This window comes from Equus asinus, chromosome 8 (genome assembly GCF_041296235.1).
Source record: "Equus asinus isolate D_3611 breed Donkey chromosome 8, EquAss-T2T_v2, whole genome shotgun sequence".
Taxonomy (NCBI): domain Eukaryota; kingdom Metazoa; phylum Chordata; class Mammalia; order Perissodactyla; family Equidae; genus Equus; species Equus asinus.
In genome coordinates, this window is record NC_091797.1 from 97795018 (window position 1) to 97818842 (window position 23825).

A 23825-nucleotide genomic window follows, 5' to 3' on the forward strand; every position below is an offset into this window, starting at 1 on the left:
AGAGTTTGTTAGGAGTTTAGCTAAACTTCTCCATAGTGTTGCTGCCTCAGCATCCATTTTGTGTGGCAAAGTGGCCTGCAGGGGCCATGAAGTGACGCCAGCCCCTCCCGGGAGTGCACACCCTAGATAACCACTGGCAGAGTCACAAGTACATGTCAGCTCCTGATAAGACTCCCACAACTGCCCTTGGGAGAAGCATTGTCCCTCTCCCAGGGCCTTCCCCCATGTGCCCCTTAGATAAGACCCCTGTGAAGCTTACCAAAAACTTACTCTTTCTGGTTTGAATTGACCAATCCATACTTAGCTGGAAACCCCAAAGCATCTGCCTGTGAACCCCAAGAAAGGCATATGCCCCAGGTCCTGCCCTGCTCTCTACCTGCCCTCTGCCTTCACCTCCCAGTGTAGCCCCTCGAGGTGTGCTGTGGACCTCCTCCAGGACCTGTGAGTAACAAACTTCTCTATTTCAACTCCTTTGTGGTCTGTTGTTGAACCCAGGCTCACCATCCAATACTCCTAGGGATCTATTCAACAAATGGTAATTTGACAAAGTCACAATGGGTGTTATAGGCATACCTCATTTTACTGCACTTTGTAGATATTGCATTTTTAATAAATTGACAAGGTAGGGAAGAGGGAAAATTCCTTTCCCCTTCTGGTTCTCATGGCTGGTCCAAGAATTAAAAATGATATAATGTCTGTTAGCAGGAGCAAATCAAAGTTTAATATGTGTACACAGGGAATTCAAATAAGTGGGAAAAATTCCAAAGAAAGTCAGGCAAAATGAGGTATATATATCCTTCTGGACTAAGGAGAGGGAGACAGAGACCTGAGACTTCAAAGGAGGAGAAGGCAATTTACAGGAAGATGAAAAGTGTTCATATTTGGTAAACAAATGTTTGCATTCTCCCATCTACAGACAATGGGACCCAAAAGAAATCTTTTGATAAAATCACCCTTGCTAGATGCCTTCCTGCCCACCACACCTAGAATCATCCATGGTAAAATTTCCTTCCTGGAACAGGTCCTTCTAGCTTAAATTCTTTTAGGCAGTTTGGAGGAAAGCCAAATGTTCTTCCAGAGTCTTATGAGTCTTGATTGTCTTCAGTTTGAAAGGACCCACATAGCAGAGTGGCACATCTTGGGGTGGCCTGCCCTGAACCCCATCAGTTCCCTCCTCTGAAACTTCCCCTAAAGTTTCACATATTAAAACTGAGTTGGTGATAGTGGAGACAGAAAATGAGTTAGTAACTGAGTGGTAAGAAATCAGCAAAGGGACAGACGAACAGATTAGAATGGCGATGAACAAGCAGATAGGAAGGGATGGGAGCCCATCTCCTCACACGCCATTAAGCCAGTTCCTGATCCTGGGAATGAGTCAGTCCAAGGAAATGGGTGAGCTTCATTCATCTGATGGAAAATGCGAATCTTCTCTTTGTAGATGGAAGTTAGATACTGCTTGCCCTGTTTGGTTCACATAGACACAATGTTTTTAACTGACTATTGCACAAGCTTCTCCTTGCTGGCAGTCGGTGTGTCCAGAGAAGGTCAATTTTGGAGGATCACAGAGGCTAGGCTGTTAACCTCTGACTGGAGTATTTTCAAAGTTCACATGCTATTGTCGGGGAGGAAGAGCTACTCCTCTATCTTCCAGGTCTTTCTGGCTGATCTAAGAATTAAATTGACATGGGAAAGAGTAACCAAGGAAAATCAAAGTTTGATAACATGTATACATGGGAGAAACCCAGCAAAACTGAGAAACTCACCAAAATGGCAGGAGCCACTACCTTAAATATCATCTTTACCTTAGGACAAAGGAGGGTGTTGAGGGTCGTGGTTTGGAACTTTAAACAGGAGGAAGGCAATTTACATGGAGATAGAAAAGCAAATGTTTGATGTTTACTCAGCCCTCTATAGACAGTGTGATGAGAGAGAGAGAGAGAACTTTGATAAAAATGGGCTTAACAAGGATCCTCCCAGTCTATTACACCCAGAGTTGTCTACAGTGATGGCTCTTCCTGGGGACAGGCCTTCTATCTTAAATTATTTTAGGCAGTTGGGGGGATGTAAAAGTTTCTTTCAGAGTCTTTTGTCCTTAAAAATAATCAAGCCAAAGATACACATTTTGGGGTGGCCGATTCTGATCTGCCAGAGTGGTGTTGAACTCTTGTTCCATTACCATGGAGAGATTTAAGACCACCTTTTCCAACTCGTAATCTCCAAAGCTAGGGAATAAGACCCTTGATGCTGAAAAGAACTTGGAGTTGTGATACACAAGCAGATTCTCTGTGATTTCTCAACTGGCACGATCATGTGGCACAATCTTATGAACAAAGGAGCCCAAGTTTGCAACGTGGCTGGCATTTAGGGTGGACTATCTGGAGACAGAAGGGCCCAGGTGTTGAAGTCCACTTCATCCTGACCAATTAGCTGGGAACTATTTGTGAACTTTGTTACCACATAAAAGAAAAAGGCCAGTGTGGTTTATAGATAAAGTTAGAACTGAACCTATAGTTTCCAGGGTCTGGAGTGTTCCATGACCTTTGCCACTGGTGCTGTTAGTGCCTAAACATCGCCATTTTCCATGTGCTCCTGTCAATCTGGGGGAGCAGAACAGATGCAGAGTAGCTGGTACAGGAGGCCTGCAGCCTGATTTTGGCAGCTATAAAGTCTGATCCTGTCACCTGACCATGTGAGTCCAGAGTTTGGATCCACCCATATGTAGTTTGTGGTATTGGGCAGCTTAACCATGTGGGCACCTGCAACACCCCAAGTTCGACAAGGGTAGCCATAAACCATCCAGAACATTTGGTTATTGGGAAAATATTTGTGCCAAAGGGAGTAGTGATAGAGTCACTTACAGTTTCCTTGAGAGGTTTGAAGATGCCACCTGTGGAATCAAACCACAGAGTTTGATTACAATACTGTCTTGTTATGTCACCCAGGAAAGGTCCAGTGTCATATTTACTTTCAATGCAAAAGAGAACACTTTTCACCTATTGTCTTTATCTGGGCAAGGGACAGTCCTGGAGCTTCTCTAGAGGCTTTCTGGGACCCACATGACTCACCAGGAGAAGAGGCAGAGTGATGTCTTCCTTGTCGTGGACACCATGCCCTGTCGTTCATCCATCTTCCGTGCGTGCTTAGTCCACCAGGTGTTCACATCAGCAGGAACAGAGACCAGTTCAGGTTCTTCTGTGTTCTCTGGCTGTTGACATAGCCAACAGTCAGATTGATTATTTAGCATAGCCAGGGTGTGATAAACTGGCATAAGGAGGAGTTTGGTTTGTGCTTGACCTGTAGAGAAAGAGAGGGTAAGTAAGAGCAAGACACAGACTGGAAAAGCCCATAGTGGAAACTTAGAGTGGGGGAGTGGACTGATAGAGACCAGCGCTCTCCAGTCAGCTTTCTAGCAAATGATTAAGAGGAATATATATGTTCATTAATAGGAAAAGGGTTGTTGTTGTTGGTGGTGGTGGTGGTGGTGGTGGTGCTCTGTGTGTGTGTGTGTGTGTATGTGTGTGTAGGGAGTTTTAAAAGCAAGGGGGGAAAATAGGTTAAAACTATGTTTCTTGACCCCTGATCTTGAGAAAAGCTGTCTACTCCATGAGGCCAGCTGCTTCTGGGATCCTGGAATTGGCCCTGGAAATCCTTAGTTTAAGGTCACCTGTGGGGACTGTCTCCCAGTTGTCTTGAGAGTGATGTTCTGAGTCTATTTTGGCATGGCTTGCAAGGGTCCAGGAAGATCTTTCCTTTATTTTGATGGCAGTGTAGGTGGTCAGTAGGACTTCATAAGGACCTTCCCAGCCAGGTGACAGTACATTTTTTCTGCTAAAGACCTTCATGTACACCCGATGTCTTGATCCAAAGGGATGGCAAGGCTTGTCACAAGGTGGAGGCCATGCCCCTTTTACCCATTGATGATATGCTTCAAGTAGACTAGTTAAATTTTATCTTAGCTAGTCAAGGTTCAAATTTTTCACTCGAATTCCCATAATATTCACTTAATCCAGGAAGAGAAGGTTTAGAGATGTGAGTAAGCATGGGGCATCTAAAAGAAATCAATCTACGTCTCCTACTTTGATTATTGTAGATCTTTCAAAGGGCCAAGGGCTGAGCATCTGGACATTTAAGTCCAGTTTCTTGGCAGACCTTCCTAAAGTCCTTTTCATGTCGAGATTTTTATGTTCCACTTGCCCTGATGATTGAGGATGATATGAGTTATGAAATTTTAATGAGTGCCCCAGAGTTTCTGCAAGCAAGTGGTTTACTTCTGCTATAAATGAACTCCTCGCTCTGCTTCAATCCATAAAGGAAGCCGGAACAAGGAACAACCGCAGTTGTTAATTTCTGTCTCACTGTTGTGGCCTCTGCATGTCTAGTCGGATAGCACTCAGCGCATCCACTAACCACGCAGACGATCACCAAACAGTGAGAACAGCCTAAAGCTGGGGCAAGGCTGTGAAGTCCATTTGGAGTGCCACACAGGGCAGTGCGGGCCTGGGAGGACTTCCTGGGGCACACAGATTTCTCCAGAAACTTGGTGAGGTTGGCAAGTGGTGCACTGGGAAATAATTGGGTCAGAGATTTTCTGGATGCCAGGGAATACCAATTGTCTTTTAGTTCTTTATCTACCCTGCATCTGCACATATGCCCCATTTGGAGGGAAATAAGTGCAAGTCAAAAATCAAAGGAAAAGGAGCTACAGCAAGTCCTTTGGCCCAGTGTCTAATCCATCAGATCATTGTTCGGCACCCTTTTGTATCCAGTTTTCCTTTTCAGATTCTGGCACATTTGCCTGATAATTGATAATATCAGTCAGGGATAAAGTCAGGTTTAGAAATTGGAGGGAGAAATTGAAATTTGAGAAGAGAGGTGAAGAGCCTGTAATAGGGCAGCAATTAGGTGTCCATTAGCAATAGAGTTCCTGTGGAAGTTAAGACTCCACGGGATTTCTGGGACCAGCCCCATGGCCCAGAGGTTAAGTTCATGTGTTTCACTTCGGTGGCCCAGGGGTTCTCTGGTTCAGATCCTGGGTGCAGACATGGCACCACTCATCAGGCCATGCTGAGGTAATGTCCCACAAAGCACAAACAGAAGGACCTACAGCTAGAGTATACAACAATGTACTGGGGGGAGCTTTGGGGAGAAGAAGAAGGAAAAAAAAAGAATACAGGGGATTTCCAAACTGTGCCCACAGCATGGCAGACTCCAAAAGCACATGTGGAGTCTGTGTACAGAGTGGCAGTTTTCCCTTTTGCTCATGTGCAGGCTCTAGTGAGAGCTATGATCCAGCAGCTTGGGTGATTTTACAGTGGGCAAGCAACAAGCTTCGAGTATTTCATGTGGGGAAACTGTGGCATAACCAGTTATTATGTTTCCCTGGAAATTCCATGTACAGGAGCCATCACAAGTCAGAAGTAAGTCTGGAGCGTCTAAAGGGATGTCCAAGAGATCCTCTCATGGCTTTGAGACCATTTCTATAGTTGCAGGGCAATCATGTGGGATGGAGTGGGGCTCTCCATCAGCAGGGAGGGGTAATAAGGTAGCTGGACTCAAGGTATTACAGGATGTAGGATGATGGAAGGGTTAGTTAAAAGAGCCTGCTCATAGGTGGTCTGTGCCCTGTAGAGAGGTGTTTTGTCTTGTGAACTTGCAAAAGAGCAGACACAGCCTGGGGAACACAGAGATGACTGGGAGAGCCTAATGTTAGAGTACTGGCTTTGTCAGTCAGGATGGCAGCTCCGGCCACTGAACACAAGCAAGGGGCATGCCTGATGCCACAGGGTCTAGCTGGCATGAGAAATATGCTATAGGATGTGTCTGAGAGGCAAAAGACTGTCCTAAAATGTGTGCAGCACTTCCATTATTTTCATGGCAGTATAGATGAAAAGGTTTGTCAAAAGTAGGTAAGCAGAGAACCAGGGGTGTGGACAAAGGTAATTTTAAGGCTTCACAGGAGTTTCATGGCTCTGAAGGCCGGGAAATAGGCTGTGGGGTGATGTCTGGGAGAAGAGCACACAGAGGGTTAGCAAGGGCTGAAGAATCAGGAATCCACTGGGGCAGTAACCAGCTGCCCCTAGATGTTTACGGAGCTGTTTCTTCATTTTGGGGTGAAGGGTGGACAAAATGGACTCAAGGCATTTGGGGTGAGCTGTTGAATACCTTGACATGGCTCCTGTGCCGAGTAGGTCCCAGTCATCTGCACCCACTGAGGTTCAGATCTGGAGGCTTTATGGCCTCGAGCAGCTCGTGCCTTCAGGAGAGTGAGGGGTCTGTAAGGGCTCCCTGTTTACTCTGATTACAGAGTAGAAGGTCATCCACATACTGAACAGGAGCGGAGCCTTGAGTGAGGGCTACAGAATCCAGGTGGGCTGTAGGATTGGGGAAAATATGAGAGGGACTCACAGTATCCCTCAGGAAGGCGAGTCCATGTGAATGACCTCCCTTTAAATGTAAATGAAGAATGAACTTGTGAGTCAGCCTGCAGTGGGATTGACAAGAGAGCTGAGCAAGGTTAACTCCTGTCACCCAGGCTGCACCAGCAGGAACCGAGCTCAGGATGACAGCTGGATCAGGGACCAAGGATGCGGAGGAATACAAGACTTTACAGCTCTGAGGGCTTGTACAGATCTGTGGATTTGGTTCCCATCGGAGTCAAACTTGCCTTCTTTTTTCACTAGTAAGATTGAAGTATTACAGGGGGAGAAAGTAAAAACAACTCCACCCTGTTGCAGAAGGGGGTCTGTTAGAGATTCAGTTCCTCACTCTGTGTCTCCGGAGAGCGGGTACTGGGCTACTGATGGACACACTTCAGTCTTTTTCCAAGTAATGTGCACGGGTTCTGCACTCAGTAACAATCCTACTTCATTTGCATGTGTAGCCCAGAGACTAATGGGGACATCTTTTAAAGACTCATCCTCTTCAGAAGAATTTCAATCAGGATGAGTTTCTAGCAAGGAAAGTAGGAGACTTGGGGTTTGGTCTGAGGGCAGGGAGGTGAAAATGCCTTTGTCATTACAATTTCTAGTGGATTAAATTCACATAGCAAACCTCTGCCAAAACTGTTGCTGGTAAGCAGTGGGAGACTAGAGAGTCAGGGTGAGTGTTAAGGGGCTGAAGATGTGGGAGTGAGCTGAGATCTGGGCCATGAAATAGGCTGCCCAGAGACTCCAACAGCTTGAACAGAATCAGAGGGGACAGGTAGAGATAAACCCTCTGAAGGGAGAGTAGAGAAAGTCACACCAGTGTCTCTTAAGAAATCCAGTTCCAGATCCTCTATTTTAAGTTTAATGGTGGCTCAGGGGAGCGACTGAGGATCAGCTGACCCCATCATTTAAGGGGGAAATGCCCCTCAGGAGAAAAGTGAGCCTTCTGGGGGTGCTGGGGCCAAGGGGGCAATTTTTTCACTTCCCCTCCTCTTAAGAACAGCACAATCTCTCTCCAATGCCCTGGTTTCCTGCAAGACCTGCAAGTGTCTGGAGGTGAATATGGAGCCCTCTGAGTGGCTTCAGTGACTCTCACAGTCATAGTTTTCATTCTCTAAAGATTCAAGCTGTAAAACCAGAAGAACTACTCTTAATTATTTGTTCTTTTGCTTTCCTGCTGACTGTTTTCAAAGAATTGTGTAGCAGCGTTCGTTATTATGCATAATGGCTACCCTGACCAACCCCAACTACACTATTTGGAATTTGTTTTTATATCAGGAAGAAAATTTCCTACTAAGCAGGAATTAGGAGATTCCTGTGCTCTGGGGCTTCCGGGTTTAATGCACTGTACTTTTGAAAAGTTTGTATACAATGTTCAACAAAGGCTTTTGGATGTTCCCCTCAATCTGAGTGCATAATTCCATTCTTGACCAATTAACTATAGGAGGAAATGCCTCTAAAATGTCTCCTATTAAACCTTGAGTGTCGGCCTCAAGCAGAGCCCCTTCCTGGTCATTTGCAGGAGGGCCTGGGAGAGGGTGTGGCCCTCTATTCCCCCTGTGAGGGGGTTTCCTCCAGGGGGCCCCCTGGCCTGTCTGATAACTACAGTGTAATCCTGGGCTGGAAGAACCCCCTTAGCAGCCAGCCACGATCTCCGTGGGTGGGGTTATGAACAGCCACTGCCCTTTCTAAGTCCTCTCTAAATTTAGTGGGATCTTCTGACCATGGAGGCAGGAAAGGTTTATAAAATTTCATGGATGGGCTGTGTCTGGGGGACATGAACTGTCTGCAGTGGAGGTCCAGGGCACATCCACAGTGGACCCTGCATGGACTGCCTGACGCCGGCAGAGCCTGATGACCTAGCCCTGGAAAGCAGGAGGACTTGGAAGGGACAGCACACCAGCCTTCCTGCCTTTCCTGGCTGCTTCCACTGAATTCACTTCTTGGCTTCAGCATTTACACCAGTGACCTGTGTGCCCCTAGCTTGGCGGTCAGGCCTGAGGGCCCCTGTGAGTCTCCTAAAGAGAGGGCAGTGAAGATGGGCAGCTGGATGCTGTCTGGAGAAGTTGGGGTTTCAGGATCTGAGGAAAGTGGCTGAGGAGCTAAGTCTTGAGAGGGGGAGTTGAAACCAGGGACCCAGAGACCCACCAGATCTTCCAGGGGGCCAGGGACAGGGAGCTGGGGTACAGGGGAGCAGAGGAGGGAGGAGAAGGGGACTTATTTATTTTTTAAATTTTGTTATTGAGTTCATAATACTTTACAACATTGTGAACATTCAGTTGTACATTATTTCTTGTCTATCACCATATAACTGCTCCCCTTCATCCCCGTGACCTCCCCCCAGCCCCCTTCTCCTGGTAACCACTGAGCTTTTCTCTTTGTTCATGTGTTTGTTTATCTTCCACATGTGAGTGAAATCATCTGGTGTTTGTCTTTCTCCATCTGGCTTATTTCACTTAACATAATACCCTCCAGGTCCATCCATATTATTTCAAATGGGACGCTTTTGTCTTTTTTTTTCTTTTTTGAGGAAGATTAGCCCTGAGCTAACTACTGCCAATCCTCCTCTTTTTGCTGAGGAAGACTGGCCCTGAGCTAACATTCGTGCCCATCTTCCTCTACTTTATATGTGGGACACCTACCACAGCATGGCTTTTGCCAAGCGGTGCCATGTCCACACCCGGGATCCAAACCTGTGAACCCTGGGCTGCCAAGAAGCGGAACGTGTGAACTCAATGGCTGCACCACAAGGCTGGCCCCAATTTTGTCTTTATTTATGGCTGAGTAGTACTCCATTGTCTATATATATCACATCTTCTTTATGCAGTTATCAGTCGATGGGCACTTAGGTTGCTTCTATGTGTTAGCTGTTGTGAATAGTGCTGCAATGAACATAGGGGTCCATAAGTCACTTTGGATTGTTGATTTTAAGTTATTTGGGTAGATACCCAGTAGTGGGATAGCTGGGTCATATGGTAGTTCTATTTTTGCTTTTTTGAAGACTCTCCATGCTGTTTTCCATAGCGGCTGCACCAGTTTGCATTCCCACGAGCAGTGTATGAGGGTTCTCTTCTCTCCACACCCTCTCCAACATTTGTTATTTTTTGTCTTGATGATCATAGCCATTGTAATGGATGTAAGGTGATATCTTAGTGTAGTTTTGATTTGCATTTCCCTGATGATTAGTGATGTTGAGCATCTTTTCATGTGTCTATTGGCCATCCGTATATCTTCTTTGGAGAAATATCTGTTCATATCCTCTGCCCATTCTTTGATCAGGTTGTTTGTTTGTTGTTGTTCAGTTGTGTGAGTAGAGAAGGGAAATTTTTATTAAATTTTCTTTTTAATCTTTGTCCTATGTCTGACTTCTGTCCTTTCTTTTTATTAAGGGATTCCCTAAGGCTAGCCATTATACTTTTTGAGTTTCCTTTTAATTTGATCTTCCCATAAATACCAATAAGGCAGCTGCCTGTGAGGAGAGCTCTCTAAAATAGTTTTAAAATATAGAAATTTTTCCATTTCAAAAGATCCACCATCTGGCCACTGATGGGTGGGATCTCAATTTGTGTATTTATTCCAATAGTGACTCAATCCAATGAGACTTTTTAAGGAAATATCTGCAGGTAACTTTCTATGCTGAGAATAAATCTCTACCATGGATGCAGGAGGCATCTCTGGGGAGGGCAAGGATGATGTTGCCCCCAGGATCCAAAAAGTTTACTCCCCAAAATAGTCAGGGAGAGTAAAGAGCTTCATTGCACATGGTAAGGATGATATAGTGAACATGGTGTCTCTTCTCCCACGAGAGCATGGGATGCCTCCAGTCACACACCCGCTAATCTGTGACAGCAGGCAGGAGCCACAGAAATGGGATTTTTCCAGGACTAACAAACAAGGAAGCTTGAGATTACAAAGTCCTGTATGGACTGGACCCTTTATGAGAAACTCCCCTGAGAGCTTGGTGCAGCTGGAGAGAGAGTGCTCAGAACCGCAGTCTATATGAGTGGCCACCAAGGTGCACTCTAGTAAATGCACCTTCTGGATGGTGAAGACCATGGAGAATCTTCTCAATGGTCAAAAAGCCAAGTCTCAGGACATAGAACAAGGAGAAGGAGAAACCTCATCCATTGTTTTTCTTATATGCACACTAACAGTTACAGCTATGCCCTGGGTCTCCTGGAACCAAACTAACACCCCCAAGGTGTGTGCCATGGGGTTGGGGATTGTGTGTGTTTTACAGATTACCTCATTGCCTGGAAATTTCCTTGAGCTTGGCAGGGGACCTGCTGTCGTCTACCCTATTCTGTGACCGACTTATCCTATAACAGGGGTCTTCCAGAAGTGGTGAGCAGCCTGATGGCTCTTAACTGCGCACCCTGTGCCCACCAATATTATGGCAATTTGGCTTCCCAGGAACCCCTTAGCAACAGCTTTTACCTTTTGTGCATATGAACCCACAGCAAAGTTTGTGTAAATAGATGCCAGTCTGATGAGACCACAAACTCACCAGCTTGTGAGGCCAGCCCAGACAACAGGCTTATAGGGCCCATGCCTGCATCCTACTCTATGGCATTTCCTTCTTGTGATACATGACACAAAAGACAGAGACAAAAAAGAAAAAAAACTCTGACCATCTCTGGGAGGAAAAAGATCAATAAAGCCAAGCATACTTTACCAAATTTACCAGAGTCACTAAGAAGCACAAGAAACTAGATTCCAAAATAATTTCTCCTGCCAATCCAAATTTAGAAAGAGAGAAAAAATTCTCATCACTTGCTTCCACTGGACCCCACAGATAGAGATTTCAGGAGGCTGACGTGGTCAGAAATCTTGCTTCTTGCTGCCCTTCATCAGATGACCCAGGGTCTCCTCATATGCCATCGTCCTAGGGAGAAAGCAGTCCTTCCAGCCAGAGAGGGCAGCTTGCCAGCCAGTGGGGATCCTGCCAGCTATGCCAAGGCTGTAGTGGAAGAGAGAGAATACCCCTCCTTTTCCCCTTCTGCCTCTTATGGCTGGTCAAAGAATTAAAATGACATAAGACAAGTTAGCAAGAGAAAATCAAGCAAAGTTTAATACATGTATGTGGAGGCATGGAGAATTCAGATGAACATGGAGAATTCCAAAGACAGGCAACATGAGGTGTGTATGTCTTTCTGGACTAAGGAGAGGAAGAAAGAGGTCTGAGACTTCAAAGGGGAAGAGGGCAATTTACAGGAAGATGGAGAGAGTTTATATTGGTAAACGAATGTTTGCATTGTCCCATCTGCAGACAATGGGACCCGAAAGAGATCTTTTGATAAAATGGCCCTTGCTAGATGCCTCCCTGCCCCCCACACCTAGAATTATCCATGGTAAGAGCTCATCCTGGGACAGGCCCTTCTCTCTTAAATTCTCTTAGGCAATTTGGGGGAAGATGAAATGTTCTTCCAAAGTCTTCTGAGCCTGATTGTCTCCAGCTTGAAATAATTCACAGACCAGAGGGTTACATCTTGGGGCAGCCTTCCCTGAACCCCATCAAACGTTTATGTCAACCCCTCATCAAACAAGTCTACCGGCGTCATTTTCCCAACAACATTTGCTCAGTTCGTGTCTTTGTGTCACATTTTAGTAATACTCACAATGTTTTTAATGTTTTCATTATTATTAATTTGTTATAGTGATCTATGATCAGTGATCTTTGATGTTAGTACTGTAAATTTTTTGGGTTGCCATGAACTGTATTCATATAAGACAGCAAACTTAATTGATAAATTTTGTGTGTGTTCTGACAACTCCACTAACCAGCTGTTCCCACATCTCTGTCCCTCTCCTCAGGGAGCCCTATTCCCCGAGACAAAACAACGGTGAAATTAGGCCAATTAGTAACCATGCAGTGCTCCCTAAGTGTTCAGCTGAAAGGAGGAGTCACACATCTCTCACTTTAAATCAAAAGCTAGAAATGATTAAGCTTGGTGAAGAAGGTGTGTCATAAGCCTAGATAATGGGGCCGGCCCGGTGGCACAGTGGTAAAGTTTGCATGTTCTGCTTCGGTGGCCCGGGGTTCACAGGTTTGGATCCTGGGTGCAGACATGGCACCTCTTGGCACACCATGCTGTGGTAGGCATCCCACATATAAAGTAGAGAAAGATGGGCACTGATGTTAGCTCAGGGCCAGTCTTCCTCAGCAAAAAGAGGAGGATTGGCAGTAGTTAGCTCAGGGCTAATCTTCCTCAAAAAAAAAAAAAAAAAAGCCTAGATAAGCCAAAAGCTAGGCCTCTTGTACCAAACAGTTAGCCAAGCTATGAATGTAAAGGAAAAGTTCTTGAAGGAAATTAAATTGCTACTAAAGTGAGCACACAAATGATAACAAAGAGGAGCACCCTTAATGCTGATGGAGAAAGTTTTAACCATCTGGATAGAAGATCAAACCATCCACAACGTTCCTTTAAGCCAAAGCCTAATCCAGCGCAAGGCCCTAACTCTCTTCAATTCTAGGAAAGCTGAGATAGGAGAAGAAGTTGCAGAAGAAAAAGTCGAAACTAGCAGAGGTTGATTCATGAAATTTAAGGGAAGAAGCCATCTCCATAACATAAAAGTGCACGGTGAAGCAGCAAGTGCTGATGCAGAAGCTGCAGCAAGTTCTCCAGAAGGTCTGGCTGAGATCACTAATGTAGGTGACCACACTAAACAACAGATGTTCAATTTAGATGAAACAACCTTATGTTGGAAGAAGATGCCAGCTAGGACTTTCATCACTAAGAGAGGAGAAGTCAACGCCTGGCTTCAAAGCTTCAAAGGACAGGTTGACTCTCTTGTTAGGGAATAATGCAGCTGGTGGCTTAAAGTTGAAGCCATTGCTCATTTACCATTCTGAAAATCCTAGGGCCCTTAAGAATTGTGCTGAATCTACTCTGCTGTGCTCCATAAATGGAACAACAAAGCCTGGATGACAGCACATCTTTTTACAACATGGTTTACTGAATATTTTAAGTCAACTGTTGAGAACGACTGCTCAGAAAGAAAGATTTCTTTCAAAATATCACTGCTCATTGGCAATGCTGCTGGCTGCTCAAGAGCCCTGATGGAGATGTTCAACAAGATTGATGTTGTTTTCACCACATCCATTCTGCAGGATCTGGGCAGTCATTTTGATCATTGATCAAGGAGCAATTTTGAATTCCAAGTCTTATTCTTTAAGAAATACATTTCATAAGTCCCTAGCTGCCATAGATAGTGATTCTTCTGATGGATCTGGGCAAAGAAAATCAAAAACCTTCTGGAAAGTATTCACCATTCTACATGCCATTAAGAACATTTTTGATTCATGGAAAGAGATCAAAATATTAACATTAACAGGAGTTTGGAAAAAGTTAATTCCAACCCACATGGATGACTTTGATGGTTTTAAGACTTCAGTGGAGGAAGTAACTATGGACGTGGTGGAAATAGCAAGAGAAATAGAATCAGAAGTGGAGCCTGAAGATGTCACTGGATTGCTACAATCTCACGATAAAACTTTAATGGATAAGGGGTTGCTTCTTATGGATAAGCAGGGAAAGTGGTTTCTTGAGGTGGAATCTACTCCTGGTGAAGATGCCATGAAGAATGTTGAAATGACAATGAAGGATTTAGATTATTACATAAAATTAGTTGATAAAACAGTGACAGTGTTTGAGAGGGCTGACTCCACTTTTGAAAGAAGTTATACTGTGAGTAAAATACTATTAAACAGCATTCCATGCTACAGGAATTGTTCATGAAAGGAAGAGTCATTCAATGCAGCAAACTTCATTGTGTCTTATTTTTTAAAATTGCCATAGCCATGCCAACCTTCAGCAACCACCAGCCCGTTCAGTCAGCAGCCATCAACATCAAGGCAAGACCCTCCCCCAGCAAAAAGATTACAACTATCTGAAGGTGCAAATGATGTTCAGCACTTTTTAGCAATAAAGTATTTTCTAATTAATGCATGTATATTCATTTTTTAGACATAACGCTATTGCACACTTACACTACAGCATAAACACAACTTTTATATGCACTAGGAAACAAAAAATTCATGTGATCCACTTTATTGTGAAATTCATTTTATTGCAGTGGTCTGGAACTGAAGCTGCAAGATATCCAAGAAATGCCTGTATAGTTTTGGGTCCTAGATTTAGGTGTTTGATCCATTTTAAGTTAAGTTTTGCATGTGGTGTGAGGTAGGAGTCTGAGCTCGTTCATCTGTATGTGGAGACCCAGCTGTTGCAGCAGCATGTGTTGAGAACACTCTTCTTTCCCCCATTGAATTGTTTTGGCACTCTTGTCAAGAATAAATTGGCCACCAAGGCAATGAGCAGACAAGGCATAGACTAGGAGAAAAATACTTGTAAAAGACGTAGCTGATAAAGGATTGTTATCAAAAATATACAAAGAACTTTTAAAAATCAACAGTAAGAAAATCAACAACCCAATTAAAAATAGGCAAAAGATCTGAATAGACATCACACTGAAGAAGACACACAGTTGGTAAATAAACATATGAAAAGATGCTCCACATCATATGTCTTAGTGCTTTGCAGATTAAAACAACAGTGAGATGCCACTACACACCTGTTAGAATGGCAGAAATCCAATAGACTGACAACAGTAAATGTTGCCGAGGATGTGGAGCAGCAGGAACGCTACTTCATTGCTGGCGGGAATGCAATATGGCAGAGCCATTTTGGAAGACACTTTGGCAGTTTCCTACAAAACTAAACATACTTTTAGCACATGATTCAGCAGCCACACTCCTTGGTTTTTGCCTAAATGAGTTGAAAACTTATATCCACACAAAATCCTGCACATGGATGTTTACAGCAGCTTTATTTATAATTGCCAAAACTTGGAAGCAACCAAGATGTCCTTCACTAGGTGAATGGATAAATAACTGTTGTCCATCCAGACAAGAAATATTGCTCAGCACTAAAAAGAAAGGAGCTATCAAGCTATGAGAAGACAGACAACCTTAAGTGCATATTACTATGTGAAAAAGGCCAACCTGAAATGGCTACGTAATGATTCGATTACGACTCTATGATCTTCTGGAAAGTGAAAACTGTGGAGACAGTGAGAAGATCACTGGTTGCCAGGGGTTAGTGGGAGGGAGGGATGAATAGGTGAAGCACAGAGGATTTTTAGGGCTTACTGTAGTAGTGTGTACACGCCATTATACATTTGTCAAAACCCATGGAATGTCCAACAGCAAGAGTGAGCCCTAATGTAGACCATGGACTGCAGGTGATAATGACGTGTCAATGTAGGCTCCTCAGTTATAACAAATGTACCAGTCTGGTGGGGGATGTTGATAGTGGGGGAGGCTGTGCATGTATAGGGGCTGGGGATATATGGGAACTCCACTTTCTGATCAATTTTGTTGTGGACCTAAAACTCCTCTAAAGAATAAAGTTTATTTTAAGAAATATATTGGCCATATATTTAAATTGGCCATAAATGTTTAAAATTTAATTGCCCATATTTTTGGACTCTCAATTCTATTCAGCTGATCTATATGTCTAATGCTTATGTCATTATCACACTACATTGATTACTGTAGCTTTGTAGTCAGTTTAGAAACAGAAAACATAAGTCCTCTAACCTTGTTCTTTGTCAAAATTGTTTTGGCTCTTCCAGGTCCCTTGCATCTCCACATGAATTTTAGCATCAATTTCACAATTTATGCAAACTAGGTAGTTGGGATTTTGATAGGGATTGCACAGAATCTGCAGACCAGTTTGGGGAGTATTGCCATCTTTACAATATGAAGTTTTCCAGTCCATGAACGTAGAATGTGTTTCCACTTATTTAGGTCTTCTTTAATTTTTTTCAATGATGTTTAATAGTTTTTAGTGTACAAGTTTTGCATTTCTTTGTAAATTTATTCTGTGTGTTTATACACAAATTTATTCTTTTTGATGCTCTGTAAGCAGAATTGTTTTCTTAATTTCATTTCTGGATAGCTCATTGCTAATGTATAGAAAATACAATTGATATTTAGATATTGACCTTTGCTGAACTTGTTTATTAGTTCTAATACTTTTTGTGTAGATTCCTTAGGATTTTCTCTATATAAGATCATGTCATCTGTGGCTAGAGACAGTTTTACTTCTCCCTTTCCAATCTGGATTCCTTTCATTTCATTCACAGAAGACTCCCCACAGCCAGGCACTCCCTCGTCAGTGGATAAGGGTGGCTTACTGCCATCCCATTGTGCCAGAGGTCAGGGACTGCCCAGGGCCTCTCAGCCACATTCAGACCCTCATCTTACCCGCGTCTTGCCTGAGTCCCGTGGCTCCCACACCTCCCAGGGTTGAGGGGCCTGGATGGTGCCCAGCTGGTGGAGTCCGTGTGTTGGTATGAGGGATCAAGGAGGGCGTCTGCAGCAGTGGAAAGCGGGTGGTCTCCAGACCCCACCCCAGACCCGGACCTTAAAATACATCAGTATCCCCAGACCACCCTGGTGACCTGGGCTAGTCAGTTACCCTGTGGCCTGAGCTTCCTCATCTGTGAACCGGGCACAGTCATAGGGCTTCTCTAGAACCTGGAGAGCTCCGGTCTTGACCATGTGAGGAGTGGGCAGGGTGGGCTGAATGTGTATGGGACCAGGAGGTAATGCCTTGTTCTGGATCTGGTGCCCAATGGGTGGGGGCTGGCACAGACGGGTCATGGCAGTGGAGGTAACAGCAGGTGAGTCATAGCAAGTCCTGTGGAGACAGACTTAGGACAGAGAGGAGTTGAAGGCTCATGGGTATCTGGGGACAGGGGCACGGTGGAAGTGGCTATGACAATGGTGTGGTGGTTGTGTGCCAGGGCACAGGGGTGAAAGGTTGGTCCTTGGCGTCAGGTATATGACACAGAGCACCCCCCCATTCCCAACAGCATGCGCTGACACATGCCCCAATGGGACCGGGGATGGGGGGATGAACCCCACTGTCTGAGGCCAGGTGGCCACTCGAGCCAGAGTCTTTCCTGTTCCAGGTCCTGGGGCCTGGCCCAGCTCTGGGGAATCCTCGGGTGTCCACCCTGCTCTGGGTACCCTGGGGCTGCCCCTCCACACCCTCAGAGCCCCTCCCAAACACACCCAGAACCAGCTCCACCAGACTCCCTTCCTTGCCCAGGAGGCATGCCCTGATGCTTCCCCGTGGCCTCTTGCCCGCCCTGCTGCCAGGCCCTGAGCCTGCCTCATCCAGCCCTCCAGCTGCCAGTGGTTCCAGGCTTGGGTCCCCAGGGCAAGGTCAGAACAAGGACTGAAGGCTGGACAAGACCCAGCTGGACAGCCTGTCACTCCCTTCTGGACCTCATAGGTGCCAGCAGCTGGCTTGGTGTTCTCTCAGCTGCCCACCATGGCCTGGGGACTGCCCAGCACCGACAGCCTGGTGCGCTTCTGCCAGAAACTGAACCGACTAAAGCCACTGGAGGAGTCCACCACGGACACATCACAGCAGCGCCACCTGACCACGCTGGACCTGACCCTGATGGGTGTGGGTGGCAAGGTGGGTGTGGGCCTCTATGTACTCACAGGCACCGTGGCCAAGGGGGTGGCTGGCCCTGCAGTGCTTGTGTCCTTTGGTGTGGCCGCTGTGGCCTCCCTCCTCACAGCCCTATGCTACACAGAGTTTGCAGAACGTGTACCCCTTAGGCGCTCTGCCTACCAGTTTACCTATGTGTCCATGGGTGAGCTGTGGGCCTTCCTTGTTGGCTGGAATGTGCTCCTTGAGTGCCTCATTGGTGGTGCTGCCATGGCCCGCACTGGCAGCAGCTACCTGGACACTGTCTTTAGCCACCGCATCCGCAGCTTCACCAAGGCCCATGTCGGCATCTGGCAGGTGCCCTTCCTGGCCCAGTACCCAGACTTCTTGGCAGCTGGTGTCATTCTTTTGACTTCCGCATTTGTTTCCTGCGGAGCCCGTATCTCTTCCTGCCTCAACCGCATCTTCTCTGCCATCAACCTGGTTGTCATCCTCTTTATCATCATCCTGGGGTTTGTCCTGGCCCGCCCATACAACTGGAGCACTGAGGAGGGCGGCTTTGCACCCTTTGGCTTCTCCGGCATCATGACCGGTGCTGCCACATGCTTCTACGCCTTTGTGGGCTTTGATGTCATTGGTGCCTCCAGCGAAGAGGCCCAGAACCCAAAGCGAGCCATGCCTATGGCCATTGTGATCTCCCTTGGCCTGGTAGCTGGTGCCTACATCCTTGTCTCCACTGTGCTCACACTCATGGTGCCCTGGCACAGCCTGAACCCTGATTCAGCACTCGCAGATGCATTTTACCAGCGGGGCTATAGCTGGGCAGCCTTCATCGTGGTAGCTGGCTCTACCTGTGGTAAGCAGCCTTTCCAAGAGGAAAGGTGGGAGGGAACAGGGTGGTGGGGCCCTGCCCTAACCCTCGAGGGAACACATCTCCATCTGGGCCTGTGCTCCCAGTTGTATCCTGGGCCCAGGAAGGTGCTAATGATTAGACTCTCCACCCGGGCTGGTTGGGAGGCACCTACTCACTCTCCCTCCTAGTTGTACACAGAATGTCAGTTCTGGGCATGTGCTTCCAGATCCTTCCAGGCAGAGGGACTCAGCCCTCATCAGATTCTCCACTGGGCCTGTCACCTAAACTGGGGTGTCCCATTCCTGGGTGGTGAGGGGGAGCAATCCAGCACCCACATACACTCAGTCTCACTCTGAGAGCCCAGAAAAACTCATGCCCATGTTCCCAAGAGGCCACACATGCCCTGGCCCCCGACAGCAGTCCCTGGTGGGCATGTCCACCATGCTGACCATTCTCTCACCCTCTGTCACAGCCATGAGCACTGTCCTGCTCAGCAACCAATTTGCACTGCTGCGCATTGTCTATGCCATGGCTGCCGACGGGCTCTTCTTCCAGGTGTTTGCCCACGTTAACCCCCAGAGGCAGGGGTCCATGGTGGGGATCCTGGTGTTTGGGGTCCTCAAGGCTTTCCTGGCACTGCTGCTGGACATCGAGGTGCTGGTCTGGTTACGCTGCATCAGCACACTGCTGACCTTTACCTTCGTGGCCACCAGCATTATCATTCTACGCTTCCAAAAGTCCCCTCCATCCAGTTCTCAGGGCCCAGGAAGCCCTGTGAGCACCGAGCAGACATCAGCCCCTGAGCCTGGGCAGCTACGACCAGCCCTGAGGCCCTACCTTGGCTTCCTGGGTGGCTGCAGGCCTGGAGCTGCCGTGCCTTTAGCGCTCGGTGTCCTGGTGGCCTCAGCCATCACCCTGGACTGCGTGCTGGTCTTCGGGGACTCGGCCCTGCACCTCCCACCCTGGGGCTACATCCTGCTGCTCCTGCTCAGCTCCACCACATTTCTGCTCAGTCTCCTCATCCTGGGGGCCCACCAGCAGCAGCGCCAGCAGGACACCTTTCAGGTACTTCCTCCAGCCAGCACCCACCATGCTCAGCCCAGCCAGCTCCCTTCACCCCTTCCTCCTCTGCCGTGGCAGGATGCACCAGGGCCGCAGGGCAGGGGAGGCCAGTGCCCCACACCCCTCTCTCTGTGTGGTGGGTGGGTCCTTGTCTCCGGAATCTCCAGAGGCAGAGAAAGGCTCTGTGGATTCCCGAGAAATCAGGCCGTGGGCCAGCATCCCTTCCCTGCAGCCCAGCCCAGCTCTGCCCTTGTCCCCTCAGGTTCCCATGGTGCCCCTGACTCCTGCCCTGAGCATCCTCCTCAACATCTTCCTCATGCTGCACCTGAGCTACCTGGCCTGGCTGGGCTTCTCCATCTGGCTGCTGATAGGTGAGTGGGGGTCAGGCTGGGACCCTGGGGGGGCTGCAGGAGGAGGGCAAGTGGGAAAGCAGTGCTGGGACCTGCCCCTCAGGCTTATGCCTTCCTTGCAGGACTCACGGTGTATTTTGGCTATGGCATCTGGCACAGCAAGGAGAACCAGCAGGAGCGGCTGGGGTTGACTGCCCCTCACGGCAGCCTGGAGGAGATGGTACAGGCCCTGAAGCCCCCCAGCCAGGCACCAGCCCAGGGGCCCAGCCACACGGAGCAGCCCACCAGTCCATGAGGGCCACTGGGGGCCTGCCCTCCCCCACCTCCTAAGGAGGCTGGAAGGGCTGGCAGCCCTTCTAATGGGGGCAGCTCGAGTTTGCAGGCCTGCCCATGCCAGGGGGTCCTCAGGACCTCAGGACCTTAGCCCAGGTGCCAAGCTTTGAGTCTTTGGGAGTGGGCCGTGGCCAGCACTGGTGTGGTGGACTCTGCCCAGCACCTTCCAGCTTATGATCCACTCTAGCTACCTGGGCAGGTGGAGTAGGGTGGGCAGGGAAGAGGCCTGAACCCCAGGGACCCACAATAATCACTGTCCAGTCAGCCATATGGCATGCCGCTGTGTCCACTGTGGTGTTCTTTGCGGCACTGAGTCCTCACCTGCCCCTGTGAACCAGATGATTGTCCCCAATCCACAGCAAAGGTACACAGGTTCTGTAAGGGGGAGGCATCAGCACTGGGATAGTCCTGAGTCAGGGTCACGGCCACGCCTGGATCCTGGGGTCCTACCATCAAGCCACTTCCCTCTGCCCAGCTCAGAGTGGAGCTACACACACCAGGCACAGAGGGGTCCATGACAGGGCAGAGTCATACTCCCTCCCAGGCTCTCCTCATGTCCCCTGGGGGGCAAAATGAGAGAGCAGGGCCTGGACCTCAAGGAGGTCAAATAGAAAGGGCAGTGGAGTTCTGGGGTTCCCTTGGTTTCCCAGGCCTCCCAGAGAGCAGGGCATGTCCTGAGGCCTGCCCTGGATGGAGAGGCCCCCCTGCCCAGGCACATGCATCTCTCAGGCACAGGCTCACATGGTGCACATGGTCCCCTGGGTGTGCACCCACATGCAGACTGAGGCAGCAGCTGTTTCCCAGCCCAGGGCTGCCTGCAGCTTCCAGCAGCCTCTCTCCCTGCTGGCCCCTCAGGGCTTTGTGACAAAGGCTCGGGGTAGGACACACGCGGGCAGGTGGGTGCACAAGTGCCTGGGCCTGCTGCAGGTAACTTCAGCAGGGTGGCTGTGGGGCCCAAGCTTGTGGTCCCCAGGCCCACCCTGCACCCCCAATGGTCTCCCCAAGGCCGTGATCCATCTACCATAGACACCTCCCTATCCCGTTCCTGCCTGTGAGGATCACCCAGGAAGCTGCTGGCTTTGGCATCTTACTCCTCGACTCTCTGCAGCCTCGAAATCCACTTTTTCAGGGTCCCAAGGACAACTATGGACACATGACTCTGCTCTAATAACCAGGCCTCAGGGCCATGATCTCTCACCCTGGCCCTTCTGAACCTGCCTCCATGGACGCTGCCATGGGGGTGAGAGGCAGCAGGGACCCCAAGGCTTTGCTGAGGCTCCATCTGCCAGATGACTCCAGATGCTGCCCAGCCTGAGCCCCAGGCCACCGCTTCCCAGCCTGGCCCATGTCACTGCACCAGCAAGCTGCAGCATGGCCCTGCTCACCAGGGACCCATGAGGAGGCAGTCCCATGTCTCACTGGGGTGGGTACCCCAAACCCTGACCCTCCCTGGGCCCCAGAGAGGGCTTGGCTCCTGCAGCCCTGTCCCTCCCCTCCTGACCCCGGGCCCTGGACACAGGGAAATTCTCCAGTAGGCAGGACTCAAGCCCCCAGGAGGATTCCAGAGCCAGAACCAGGCCAGCCTGCTGGGGCTTCCATGTCCTCTGTTAGGGACATTCTCTCCAGCCCCTGGGCTCCACCTGGGGTCTTGGTCAGAGTGTGGTACGCATGCAGTTGCCTCAGGCTGGGGTGGGTAGCTGCCTGGACACATTCTCAGGTGTGACCTTGGGCAGCAGTGACATGTGTCCAAATATACAGCCCCCACCCCATGGCTCCCAGGAGCCTGGTAAGCAGGTTCCAGGGCGTGGGGCTGGTGTCACCAAGGAGGCAGATGGAAGGTCCCAAAGGACCCCATGCCCACCAACTCAGCCCCTCCCCCATTGCAGCCCTCCACAGCCCCAGGGCTGCCACCAGGAAGGAGCTGGTGCTCGTCAGTTAAGCAGGTATGGGCCCAAGATGTGCCAAGGAGTCCTGGGGGATTGGAGCATCTTCCCACCACACTCCTCACTCCATGGATGAGGCCCAGAGCTAGGAGGGGCCCTGCCCTTGGAACCCAGCACAGAGCAGCTGCCACAGCTCCTCTTGTCAGGCTGCCTTCTCCCTGGCCTTGGACTCTGGCTGCACAGACCCCAGTGTGGAGCAGCTGAGAGGGTAGCGGCTCTCCCTGTGAGGGAGTGCCAGCAGGGGAAGCCAGACAGGGCCGGAGGCGACCACCACCAGTTTGGTGGACAGCTGGAGAGCGGGGAGTTGCTGGGAACACTGGAGACGGAGCCTGGGAGAGCATCTGCAGCCGCAGCCCCAGCCCTAGCCAGAGCCCCACTGGACCAGGGCCCTGCATCATGTTCCCTGCAGTCTCTACACGAAACTGGCTTCTGTGGTCCCCAGGCAGCACCTGCCCAGGCCGAAGTTGGGGAAGGGACAGTCTGTCTGGGAGCTGAAGGGTGGAATTCTCCCCCCACCCCTGACCTGGTCCTGCCGGGGCTTCATCCATGAGTCTGCAAGGTGGGGCCCTGACCATTTCCAGTCCCACCCCCCAACCCCCAACCCTCAAGCCCTAATCAGCAGAGAAAGGCTACAGACCTCAGGAATGGGCCAGTGAGTGGGTGCCAGTCCCACCCTGGTGACAGTGTCCGGCTCCCAGCAGCAGCAGTGGGGGCAGGTGCTGGGCCCCCTCTAAGGCACCTAGGCAGCTGGATGTGGGGGTGGGGAAGCTGCCTGTCTGCTCAGGGCTGGCAGTTCCCTTCAGGGCCTTTACCTGCAGAGGAAGACAGCAGGTTCTGGCTCCAGCCACCATCCTCCAAAGTGTAGCCCAGGGTCAGGCAGGCCCGCAGCCCCTCCTCATGCTTGGTCCTCCAGTAGAAATGGGCTTCTCCATCCACGCACAACAGCAGCAGGTCACAGAAGAAGGTGATCTGGGAGAGGCAGGGCAGACCCACGGCCTGACCCCCAGGCTGCCATCCCACTGCCTCACCAGCCCTCATCCCAAGACTCAGTGTCTGTCCAGGGGGCTTGGGAGGCGCTCAGGGGCACATGCTTTCTGGCAGCCGGGCGAGTCACCTTGGCCAGACTCACCACACCCAGCCGGGCCACTCCAGTGCCCAGAGTGAGGGTTGTGTGGATGAGCCCGAACTTCCCTGCCTGAGAGAGACCTAGGCTGAGCCTCTCTGCCTGTGGCTGTCACCCCCTCCTGCCCCTCATCCCTGTCCAACCCCACCTGTCCCAGCCTGACCTCTACCTGCCCAGTGATGAGGATGTGGAAGCAGATCCTGTAGAGCTGAGCAGGCTCTGGGCCTCCACGCCAGAGGCCTCCCACCAGTGAGTGGCTGTCCTG

General features: G+C 49.1%; 1 protein-coding gene across 1 annotated transcript; it reads left to right on the forward strand.

The window, feature by feature from the left end:
* Window positions 1–226: 226 nt before the first annotated feature.
* Window positions 227–20774, forward strand: LOC123287776 (cationic amino acid transporter 4-like). The gene is made up of 5 exons (XM_070516870.1): window positions 227–441; window positions 17732–18752; window positions 19222–19814; window positions 20074–20182; window positions 20284–20774. Exons 2-5 carry the CDS (start codon window positions 17771–17773, stop codon window positions 20454–20456), a joined length of 1857 nt encoding a protein of 618 aa, XP_070372971.1. The 5' UTR covers window positions 227–441; window positions 17732–17770; the 3' UTR covers window positions 20457–20774.
* The last annotated feature ends 3051 nt before the right edge of the window (window positions 20775–23825 follow it).